At 43.2% G+C, this 12,463-nt stretch overlaps 1 protein-coding gene across 2 annotated transcripts in view; it reads left to right on the top strand.

Annotated features, from left to right (window-relative positions):
* Positions 1–12,463, top strand: part of FAM120A (family with sequence similarity 120 member A) — a 115,550-nt gene that overhangs the window by 36,127 nt on the left and 66,960 nt on the right. For both annotated transcript variants that reach the window (XM_061163605.1, XM_061163606.1), the window contains exons 4-5: positions 7,420–7,548; positions 8,302–8,398. In XM_061163605.1, coding sequence (XP_061019588.1) covers positions 7,420–7,548; positions 8,302–8,398 — 226 coding nt within the window. The remainder of the gene's footprint in view (positions 1–7,419; positions 7,549–8,301; positions 8,399–12,463) is intronic.

The following is a 12,463-nucleotide window of genomic DNA, read 5'->3' as shown; positions in this document are numbered from 1 at the left end:
TGCATTTCTCTGATGACTAATGATGTTGAACACACTTCCTTTGCTCACTGGCCATTTGTATACCTTCTTTGGATAAATATCTATTCATATCTTTTGTCCATTGAAAAAATTTTTTTATTGGGTATATGAGTTTGTTTTTTTTAAAATATATTCTGGAATGTAAGTCCTTATCAGCTACATAATTTGCAAACACTTTCTCGCTTTTTGTGGGTTGTCTTTTCACTTTCATGATGGTGTCCTTTGATAACTCTTTAGAGACTCAGGCACGGTCATATACTAGAGTTTACCCACAGATAACTTGGCTGCATATTCTTTCTTTGTCTCCAGTGGTGTCTACTATACTGCAGCCTTCTACGCCGAGTCATACACTGGGTCTTCTCCCAGAAGAGTTCTGATTCCTATCCTTTTGTCTCTGTTGCGTCTATCTTTAGTATTCTCACAAGCTGACACTTCGTTCTTTCACCCACCCTGGGGCTGTCTGCCCATTTACTCACTGTTTCTTTCTTCCCTAGCTGGCCTGGACCTCTTGATGGGTCATCTTGAACCAAGTGTACCAGCGTCACCCTTCTGTTGCTCCTTCTTCCATCTCACCCATCCAGCAGACTTCACCCTAGATAGGTACTATCTAGAGAAGATCTTGAGAACCACACAGCTGATGGATGCCACTGTAAATTTATGATCTAAGTTAAAGAAGGATCTAAATAAATGAGGAAATGTATGTGTTTATGGTTCAAAAGACTGTTATATAGATTTACTACATCCTCATCGAAATCCACCCTGTAGAAGGGAACAGCTACCCACTCCAGTATTCTGGCTTGGAGAATTCCGTGGGCTCTATAGTCCATGGGGTTGCAAAGAGTCAGACACGATTGAATGACTTTCACTTCACTTTCACATCAAAATCCAAGCAAGCTTTGTTTTAAAGTGGAAATTGAAAAGCTGGTTTTAAAATTCATGTGGAACTGCAAAGCACCTAGAATAGCAACAAAGATGTTGAAAAGAAAGAACAAATTTGAAGGACTTAGTGTTACCTAATTTCAGTATGACTTTAAAGCCGTAATAACCAACTCAGTGTAGTACTGACATCAGGGTGTTGAATAGATCAGTGGAACAGAGCAAGTTCAGAAATAAACCTGTATATACATGGACTTCACCGGAAGTCCATAAGTAACTAAATGGGAAAGGGTTAGTCTTTATAATAGCTGGATAGTCATATGCAAAAATTAAAAATATAAAAATTATTCTAGGAGAAAGTAGAAGATCTTTATGACCTGGAGTTAGAGATTTGTTAGTTAAAAGAATGAAAAGCAAGCAACAACAGTGAGAGAAGCTATTTGCACAATATAATTCTTACCAGAGGACTTGTATTCAGAATATATAAAGAACAACACAATAATAAGATACACAACCCAACAACAAAGAAAAAGATGGGCAAAATTTTGAACAGACATTTTACAGAATATTCAATAAGCACACAAGGAGATGCTCCATGCCATTAGGTGATGCAGATTAAAACCACCATGAGCTGCGCTACTCACCACTAGAATGGGCGAAATTAAGGAGACAGATGATCAGAAGTGTCAGTGCATGTCAGCACCTGCAGCTCTGAGATGTGGCTGTTGGGAAGCAGAATCCAGAATGGTCACTTTGAAAACAATCTGACAAAGTTTCTCACAAAGTTAAACATACACCTGTCATATAACCTAGCAATCCCACTACTAGACATTTACTCATGAAGAATGAAATCCTCTGTTCATGCAAATGATTCAGTCTGAGTCTCCAGGCAACTTTATCTATTAGTCTCAAAGACACTAGGCAGTAGTCTGCTAGTGAATGGATGAATAAATTGTGGCACAGTCTTACAATGAAATGCTGATAGCAGAGAAACAGACCAACTGCTTTCTTACAGTATGTATGAATCTTAAAGCATTATCTTAAGTGAAGAGTCAAAAACAAAGGAAATAATTGGTTTTATGTAAAATCCTAGAAAAGGCAAAAGTATAGTGCTAGAAAGCAGGTTAGTGGTTGCCTAGGGCTATGATGGGAAGGGGAACAGGAAACTGTTTGAGGTGATGGAAAAATTTTATTTCATAATTGTGGTAGCTTCTCTAATTGGAGAAGGAAATGGCAACCCATTGCAGTACTCTTGCCAGGATAATCCCACGAACACAGGGGGCCTGGCAGGCTACAGTCCATGGGGTCACAAAGAGCCGAACATGATTGAGTGACTGAGCATGCATTACGCTTAACGTATGCATTTGTTGGAGCTCAGTGAATTATCTGCCTAAAATTGGTGAATTTTACTGTAAGTAAAATTTCTCAGTAAAACTGATATTTAAAATTATGGTCTCCAACTTCAATCAAGCTATCAATATCAACAGTTAATCTTTTTATTCTCCTTAATATTTATCTTAAACATTGATCATGTTTACAGAGAGGTCCTTTGTCTAAGGACGATGAGAGTCCTTAGCTTCTTGTTGCCCTCTTTGCCTTCTTCTTCATCCAGGCTCACTTTACTTCCTTTTTCCAGCCTGAGACTGGACTATCCTGACATTGTTGAGCCCGTGTCACTGAATGCATCCGGGGAGCCCTTCCTTGCCTCATCCGGTCATCTCCTTGCTCCTATGTAGACACTGCCTCTTTGGGTCCTTGATCCTCAGTTTGTAAAGGTGGTCTAGTCTCCCATGTTCTCCTAACTCTGTTTTCTCATCCTCGAATCTTCCAAGGGCAGCCTTCCACAGTGTCTCCAACAGCTTAACCCACCCTCACTGCCCGCTGTGCCCCTCCCCACCTATTTCTAGCAGACACAGGTGGGTCTTTGTCCAAGGCTGTGGATTTGACAAATGATTTGTCAAATGATTTTCAACCTGTTTGGAGCATTTGACAGTGTCAGTTCTCCTGTTTTCTTCACCCCTCTGGGAAATTCCTGCCTTGATTCCAAGACCCCAACTTCATTCTGTATTCCTTATTTCTGCATCCTTTCCTTGACTCTCCTGTGACCTGGCTTCCCTTGATTGCATGTGCATTCCCTAGGGTCCATCTGTACCTTGCTGTGATCCTCACACTTTCTTTCTGGCATGTCTCATTTGCCTTTAAGGCTATAAGTACCATCTCTGTGTTGATGATTCTCCAGTGTACTTCTTCCACTGAGACCCCTTCCTTGAACTGCAGGGTGTATCCTACTAAGTCATTTCCACTTGGGCATTCCACCTGTGCACCAAATTTGATGTTTCTAAAAATGTCATCACCCTGCCTAAATGGTTTTGTCTTCCTGTGTTATGTTTCTCAGCTAGTGATACCACTGTCCCTGTCGTCGTCTGGTTAGAAATTGGGAGTTATATTTGATTCTTCCTCTCGCTGGGTCTAACTCATCTGACCTTTTGCAACTTGCTCATCCTAGCCTTCTCTGCCACCTGTGTTGTTGTTGCTTGAGTTTGAGCAGAAGCTGCTAATGTTCCCTCCTTTGTTCCTTTGCCTTCATGCCCATCTTCCACATGTCTGACACCAGGCCTGATCTCATACCTCCCCTGTTGACAGTCTTTCTGTAGCTCCTTTCATCAACAACAGGAGTTTGGATTTCATAGATCTCTTGGGGGAGGGGGAAGTTGGGAGGGCTACTGTTGTGTTGCCAACTTCTAATTTTTCTAAATAAGGATGTTAGAAGAATAAGGAGCTCGCTATCGACCATCATTTTACAGAAAAGGACATTTAATGCTAAAAGAGGCATAATTTAGAAGACAGCTAGGCCAGAGTGTGGTGGTCAAGTGTGCGGTCTGTGGGTTGGGTAGAGGCCCAGCTACTCACCTTGTTGATTCCTATGGTACCTTAATGAGCTTCTGTCAAATGGGAAGTACATTGAAGAGTGCACCTCACAGCATTGTTCTGTGGATTAAATGAAGCGATGCGTGCCAAGAGCAGTGTGTGGCATACAGTCTAGAGGAACTCAGTCACAGGACCCTGCAGCCCCAGCTGGATGCAGACACTTCTGCAGGAGGGAGCCCGAGCCTGCCCGCCTTTCCATCAGAGCCTCCGGGGACCCTTGCTCACAACATGTGATGGAACTTTTCTTTGTTTACAGTTAACACTTTAAATTCAAATCTGTTGAAGTCTTCGGTATGTCTGCATAACAGTTTCCATGTGCAGGGCTCTCGTTTAGCATTGTGTGTGATTAATTCCATTTTAACATCCTTTTCAAGCTTGATGGCGCTAATGGTAAAGAACCTGCCTGCCAATGCAGGACATGAAAGAGATGTGGGTTCAATCCTTTGGTCAGGAAGATCCTGTAGAGGAGGGCATGTCATCCACTCCAGTGTTCTTGCCTGGAGAAGCCCATGGACAGAGAAGCCTGGTGGGCTATGGTCCGTAGGATCACAAAGAGTTGGACATGACTGAAGCGACCTAGCATGCATGCATGTACAAGATATTGATTCATGTCATAACTTTTCAAGAATCTCAAGGCATAGCCACTGGTAGTTACCTATGATTATAGTGTTTAAATGTTTTCCTTACTCTTGACTCTTCTAGAAGCTAATAGGCTTCAGGGTGTGTTCAGTAATGCAATGGTTAGAGGGCTTATTACAACAAACTGCCTTAGTCCCCTCACATAACTCTTTTCATTGGTCTGGGGGCACTAAGGCTGCACTCAGTTGGATCTCAGGGCTATGCTTTGAGAATCACAAAGGATGCAGAAACCTTTCTACCTCCTCAGCTGGGCCATGATTTTCCTCCAGGCTGTCCTCTGAGGTCTCTTTTGGAGTTTGGTCAGCATTTTTTTCTCCAATAAGAGTGTGAGCTTCTTGAAGTCAAGTACTGGGGAACTGCCCCATATTCTTGTTTCTAGAATAATGCCTTACTCACAAGTGAACGTTGATCAAATCAGGTTTCTAGTTTTCTTCCTGAAAATTGCCAAAATCATTTCCATGTTGCTGTCTTCCAAATGGCAGTGAAGTGGGTCAGGTTCTTCTGCTTCAGCAATGATATTATGTGCAACTTGTGTTCATACTGAGTTTCATTTAAAAAGCAGTTAAGAGATAGTTTGGGAGCAGTAGCACCAACAGTCTCAGAGGAAGATGTGGCCGCTCACCCTGAGCTAGATTTGGAAGGCTGGATTGGGAATGAAGCTGGGGGAATGAGGAGGGGATGAGGTGTGAGGGAAGAGTCTGGGCCATGGGAAATTATAAAGGATATAGTTGACGGTGGTGTTAAATTAGCCGCTCAGAAGGATTCAGGGGCCCTCTAATGACAGGATCTGTTCACTTCAAGGATTATATAGCCTTAGTGTTGTAGAAGGTAGTAGAGAAGACAAGGAGATCTATAGGAGCAAAAGCGACAGACTGTCCTTTTCATTTGAGATGGGATGGGGCAGTGTGTGGCTGCCCAGTCTGTTGTTCATCCCCTGGGAGAGGCTGCCTGCACCACCCCATTAGCTCTCACCTCCTGGAGAACAGCCCTTTTCATATTGTGGACATTTTTATTTCTAATAAACCCTTGTTCTCACTATGTTAATTGTCATTTGTTCTCTATATAAACTCTTTCTGCAGTGGCTGGCTTTTCCAGTCCTCTGCGGCATAATGAGGTCACCATAGACTTTGAGACAGCCAAGGGGTGTTCTGAGGCCAGCTAGCCTCGAACTGTAGTCAGAGACAGAAGGTTGAGCCCAGAGAAGGGGGCGTCCAGGGGCCTCAAGTCTGGTGGCCACGCAGGCTGTTCCCTTCCCGGTAGTGTGTGCTCACTGAGAGCGAAGTGTTGGTGGTAGGAGGGCTCAGGGTTTCTCTCCTGGCTTGTCACTCCTGGGGCCGCCAGCAGCTGGCCCTCCTCCCTGCCCTGCTGTGGGACTGTTAAACACCCCAAAAGACAGAGAGTGGACAAAACTTCCATTTCTCCCAGACTGACTGGAATGTGCTGTTCCAGGGACCTCTTCACCGTGGAGCATGTGTATGTCAATAGTTTTTCATTCTATAGAGGGGGAATTGGGTTTCTAGGAATGTGCTTGTGGTCTGCAGCCATGGACATCTTACTAGTTCCCTGGAGTTCATTATGATGGGATTGACCTTTATCAAACACTGACCAGAACAAGGAGACAAACCCTCTAGGAGACAGAGCAGCTAACGTTTTTCAAACATGGAAAACATTGTTTTAAAAAAAAGATTGCTTTTCCAAAATGAAGTTGAATATACTCTTGTGTGTTTGAAAATTTGTGTGATACTGTAATAGTGTAAGTATCTTATTTTTCCAGAGGTTCTTCCATTCTGTTTATGTTGAGTTTCTCTGATTTTCTTCTTTTGTTTTTTCTTTCATTTTTTCCTCTATTATTTATGTTTGGTGTCTTAAAACACCACAAAGTTAATAATCTTACAGTTATAGAGATCACAACCAAAGTGGGTCTCACTGGGCTAAAAGCAAGATGTGAGAGGGCCACGTTTCTTCTGGAGGCTCCAGGAAGAGTGCCTCCTGCCTTTTTAGCTTCTGTAGGTGCTGTATTCTGTGGCTCACGGCCCTTCTTCCATCATCAAAGCCGTCAATGGCCAATAGGGTCCTGCGCTCCCTCATGTATGAAACCTGCTCCTCTGCCTTCCTTTTACATTAGAGGATCTGTGATGACATTGGACCCATCTGCATCATCCAGGGTAACAGCCTGGCCTGAGGTTAGCAGTCTGCCCACCTCTTCCCTCCTGCTGTGTGACGTGCCACATTTATAGGTGTGGTGGGCCTGAGTGCACAGCTCTGAAACCACAACATTGGCCTTTAGAAGTTTTTGCCGTCTTATTTATCTTGATGATCTCTGTGACTAAACAGGACATAAAACATCATTTTATATAATCATTAAATTAAAAATTTTATAAACAAAGTTTGTATGTGATTCATCTTTGTTTCAAAGAATATGGGCATACCTTAATTTTGCTAAATCAAGGTATCTTTCTTTCTTCATTTTTTTTTTTTTTAGTTTTCGTGAAAAAGTCCAAAAGAAACCTTTTTTAAAAAAAATTTCCTTACTTACCATTTCCTGGTGTCAAGTGTAAAATATTCCTACACTTTCTTCCATGTGTCTTTCACCAGATGTGTCCCTCAGCACTCAGGGATACTGTTTTCCATCCATTCCGAGCTGACTTTGGCTCTTTTAGTGGACTCGGGAGCTTGGGGCTGCATAGCCTTCTGCTGTGCTCACATGAGCAGGTTGCAGACATCTCTGAAGTGATGGAAGGCTGTCAGATGCTTTTTAACATAGTCAGGTTGAAGCTGCTGAGTTGTATTTCAAAAATTGAAAGGGAGATCCAGGGCTTAACCCTTAGACTTTCAAAGTCTTAGGGACAAGAACTTACAAATTGATAATAAGCAGGCCCTTCTAAGGATAGCATTACCTGTAGTTTCTGGGCCCTGTGTTTGGAATTAGTGTATTGACATGTGTGCTTGTTTTCTTAGGTCCGGGCCCACCAGCTGGTCTTGCCACCGTGCGATGTGGTGATCAAGGCTGTGGCTGACTATGTCCGCAACATCCAGGATACCTCGGACTTGGATGCCATAGCTAAAGATGTTTTCCAGCATTCTCAGGTAGAAATGCAAGCTCTTGGGTAGTGCTTCGTGCTCTGGTGTGTGCTGAATTTGGAAGGGTCTTGAGAGGCACACACCAGCCATGCCCAGGAGTGCTTCCAGCTGTCAGGCCTTGGTGGCCAGCCAGGAGGGCTGGCCCCTCACCTAGCTTCTTCTCTAGCCTCCCCTCTGGCCTGCACAGAGGCAGACAAATAGTAAGGCCTCTGCTGCTCCTAGATCCTCCATCATAATTCAGTGGGATTTCTACTAAGACAGACGGATCAAATGGGCAGACAGAATTGTGGATCTGATTTGTCCATCCCTCCAGTTGATGGTCAGGGATTTCTTCTTCCTTTTTTGAAAAGTAAGAAATTCAAGGGAGGTTGGACTTTAATAGAAGCGATGAAGTTTGTGTGACTTCCTGTTTGGTCTCTGAAGAGCTAAAATTGTACCTCCACTTTGCTAGAGATGGCAAGTAAAACTTTTGCAGGTAGCGTCAGAGACCTTGCCAAGGAAAAGTTGGAGGACTGCATCCCAGAACTCAGGTCTCCTGACTGCCATGTCAGACTCTGATAAGTACAGTGTTCTAAGAGAATTAATGTTTGATTTGTTTCTTTAATGATAATCTGTTGATTTTCCTTAAAGGTTTTAATGTTTATACTAAACTCTCCTCTAGCTTTAAAGGCTACAGACTTATACATGTGTTGAATTATATTAATATACACATGACCAGTGGCATACTAATTTACAACGGTTTTCCTGCATTTGTTTCAGTCTAGAACAGATGACAAAGTTATTCGATTTAAGAGAGCAATTGGCTATTATTCAGCGACTAGCAAGCCTATGGCATTTCACCCACCACATTACCTAGGTAAGTAATTCGAGGCCTCTGTGATGCTAACCATGCAGTAATCAAAGAGTTTTAAATATTCAGCCAATAATCTTGTGAGTTTATTGTTTTGAAATAAGATTTCTATCATTATACAAATAAGTACTAGCAGAACTTCCTGGGCAGACTCAGTAGTAATTCCTGGAAGTGTTGAAAAGCAAGAGAAAACTTTTGAGACTTAAGAGATTGGAAGAGAAAAAGAGGCAGCCATAAGGACCAAGGCTAGCAGTAATGATGATGCGTAAATCTGTGTCTGTGAGGTGTGGTCTTATAGAGTGCACCAGGGACACACAAGACCCACCCCATCTTTAGGTGCCTTCAGCGCAGTGGATTGATGTCTCCTCTTTGTTGCCTTTTTGGGCAAAAGATCAGGTTTCTCTCAGAGAGTTGAAATTGGGGAATTAAAAACAATTGTAAACTGCCTGAAGGCTGCTTGATAGTAAATATCGCATGGGAGGTTGTAAAGCACTAACCCTAAGTACCAACCTCCTTCCTAAGTCAGATTGCATTTTTTGGGTTCCAGATCAGTAAAGCTATGAGAAGTCATCCTGCCAGCTGTTGCTGCAGTTGTGCTTATTTTATATCATTTTATATCAATGAGACTTTTAACTGATTTCATATTAACCCTGTGGTTGAAAATGTTCCTGACCGTGCCCTTTGCATGATAGTATGCACTCACCCATTTAAGCACGGTGTGACTGTGCGGTGTATGTGGTTGGTGGGGGCGGGGTGGACGACACAGATAGAGGTAAGCGCTGGCTTTTGAAGGCAGTGTCCGTGCGTGGGTAACAACAAGTGCATATGGATTGTGACTGTGGACAAGTGAATATGCTGTGTGATCAAGGAGGGTACAGGCCATTTCATCTGATGACCCAGTTCCCCATCATGGGATACCCACCCCTCTGTCCCTAGCAGTTTCTTTCTTCCCAGCAGTCAGAGTAGTGTTTAAAAATGTCAGTCAGCCTATTCCATTCCTCTCATGCTTGTAACAAACTCCCAGCTGCATACCTGCTTCCTGCCCCCACATCAAGCTTCTTCTCTTGCTGGCCTCTGCCCCTCACCCTCCAGGCCCCGCCTTCTTTCCTGGGTGAAATGTACCACACTGGCTCCTGCTGTGGACCTGGAGCTCTCTCCCTGACTTCCTGGGCCCGGGGTATTCCCATTTCTGTTGTCCAGGCTTCACTGTCCCCTTTCTTGGCTCCACTAGGCCATCCTGTCAAGTGATTTTCTGCACATCTCCTCAGACATGCCCTCCGATCCCCTAAGAATGTCAGGGGTCCAGGGATGGACAACCCCAGGATCTCAGCTGCCACCTTCATCCTTTAAAAGAGTGGGGAAATATTTGCCCAAATGGCTTAATCCATGAAGAGCTGCTGAATCAGGAAAGTGAAATGATTAGATGTAACTTAAGGTTACTCTTGGAAAGGCGGACAGGGAGCGCTGGGCGGGGGAACTCGATACCACGTGTCGCTTCAGTGAAGGTGAGATGTAACAGGGGCAGGTTGCGGTGGCTGCGTTTTACTGCTGGCATGGGAATAGATGCTGTTGAGACAGGTGAGTGGCCGGGGTACTCATGCCAGGTTGTGGACATCTCTTTTCCATTGCCTCCTGGCTTCGTTTTTCCTGTTTTATTATTAAAATGGGATACTTATGTTAATATTAAAAGGGCAAATATAGGTAAAGCGCTTTAATGAGTGCTTGTTACAAGCAGATACTGTCATTTTTATTCTTGTAGGAAGGATGTCTGTCAAAAGCTCTGAATGTTGAATGATCAGATAGCCTGAAAGAAGTTAACACAAAGACGTACTTGGTGCCTCATATATCTGTAGTGATGTTCTAGTCCTCATATGACAGTTGTACTTTAAACATTCATTATAATATACTTGGGACCGGGCTTCCCAGGTGGCTCATTTTGGTAAAGAATCCGCCTCCAGTGCAAGAGATATAGGAAACTCAGATTTGACCCTGGGTTGGAAATATCCCCTGGAGGAGGAAATGACAACCCACTCCAGTATTCTTGCCTGGAGAATCCAACGGACAGAGGAGGCTGGTGGGCTACAATCCATGGGGTTATGCAGAATTGGATACGACTGAAGTGACCGAGCATGCACGTATAGTTGGGACTAGAGCATTTATTAGAGAAGGAGAATAGGTGGGAGAAGGAGAGAGACAGGATAGATTGACTTACCATTTGGCATTTACCTGAGCTGATAACAGTTTGAAAGATGCTCTGAAGAGGAAGACGAGTTTTAAATTAGGTTTAAATTTGAGCTTCTTAAAAATATTTGCCATTCTATAAAGTGCTTTCTTGTTCTTATTAAATCATCAAAGGACATTATGGGGTAAGTATTTTATAAAAGAAGTTAATACTCTTAAAATTCTCTTTCACTTTCACTCAGTGGTTTATGAAGAACAGTGGTGTAATTGGTAAAGAACTGGAGATATTTAGAGTGATGTCCTCAAGCAGGTTAATGTAGGTGATAACCACCTACAACATCCTTCTATAAAGCGTTTCCTTTTGCTTCTGACTATTGCAGTAATCTTAATTGTACAGCAAGGGACTTAACAAAGCACAGGCACAGATAGTTTGGGGCAGTGTGGAGTTCAGTGTGTGACCATATACTGACCTTGAGAGAGGGTGAGGCAAGATTGGGAAGGAAGGTTTATTTCAAGCAGAACCAGCAGAATCAGATAAATGTAAAAATCACTCCTATTTTTTTTTTTTCTGGTAAGTATAAAGAAACAAAAGTATCTGGAAATAGTGCTCACTGATTTTTGTCTACATGTGCTGTTGTTGCTGTTTAATCACCGACTCTTTGCAACCCCATGGTCTGTAGCACGCCAGGCCTCCCTGTTCTTCACCATCTCCTGAAGTTTGCCTGAGTTCATGTCCGTTGCATCGGTGATACCGTCCAGCTGTCTCATCCTCTGATGCCTTCTCTTCCTTCTGCCCTCAGTCTTTCCCAGCATCAGGAACTTTTCCAGTGAGTTGGCTGTTTGTACCAGGTGGCCAGAATCCTAGAGCTTCAGCTTTAGCATCAGTCCTTCGAATGAGTTTTCAGGGTTGATTTCCCTTAAGATTGAGTGGTTTGATCTCTTTGCTGTCCAGGAGACTCTCAGGACCACAGTTTGAAGGCATCAATTCTTTGGTGCTCTTCCTTCTTTATGGTCCAGCTCTCACAATCATACATGACCACTGGAAAGACCATAACCTTGACTGTATGGAACTGTGTCGGCAAAGTGATGTCCTTGCTTTCAACACACTGTCTAGGTTTGTCATAGCTTTCCTGCCAAGAAGCGGTCGTCTTCCAGTTTCATGGCTGCAGTCACCATCTGTAGTGATTTTAGAGCCCACAAAAAGGAAATCTGCCACTACTTTGACCTTTTACCCTTCTATTTGCCATGAAGTAATGGGGCCGGGATCTTAGTTTTTTAAATATTTAGTTTTAAGCCAGCTTTTTCACTCTCCTCCTCCTCCTTCACAAGAGAGTCTTTAGTTCTATTTCGCTTTCTGTCGTTAGAGTGGTGTCATCTGCATATCTGAGGTTGTTGGTTTTTCTCCTGCCTATCTTGATTCCAGCTTGTAACTCATACAGCCCGGCATTTCTCATGATGTGCTCAGCGTATAGGTTAAATAAGCAGAGTGACAGCAGACAGCCCTGTCGTACTCCTTTCTCAATCATGAACCAATCAGTTTGTTCCGTACAGAATTTTAACTTGCTTCTTGACCCACATACAGGTTTCTCAGGAGACAGGTAAGATGGTCTGGTATTCCCATCTCTTTAAGAGTTTTCCATAGTTTGTTATGATCTGCACAGTCAAAGGCTTTAGGTAGATGCTTTTCTGGTGATCCCTTGCTTTTTCTGTGATACAGCGGATGTTGACAATTTGATCTCTGGTTCCTCTGTCTTTTTTAAACCCCGCTTGGACATCTGAAAGTTCATTGTTCGTCTAATGCTAAAGCCTAGCATGCAAGATTTTAAGCATGACCTCACTATCATGAGACTTACCTAGTGGCTTAGCTGGTAAAGAATCCACCTGCAATGC

This window comes from Dama dama, chromosome 16 (genome assembly GCF_033118175.1).
Source record: "Dama dama isolate Ldn47 chromosome 16, ASM3311817v1, whole genome shotgun sequence".
NCBI classification, from domain to species: Eukaryota; Metazoa; Chordata; class Mammalia; order Artiodactyla; family Cervidae; genus Dama; species Dama dama.
This window is presented reverse-complemented; position numbering and strand designations above follow the sequence as displayed.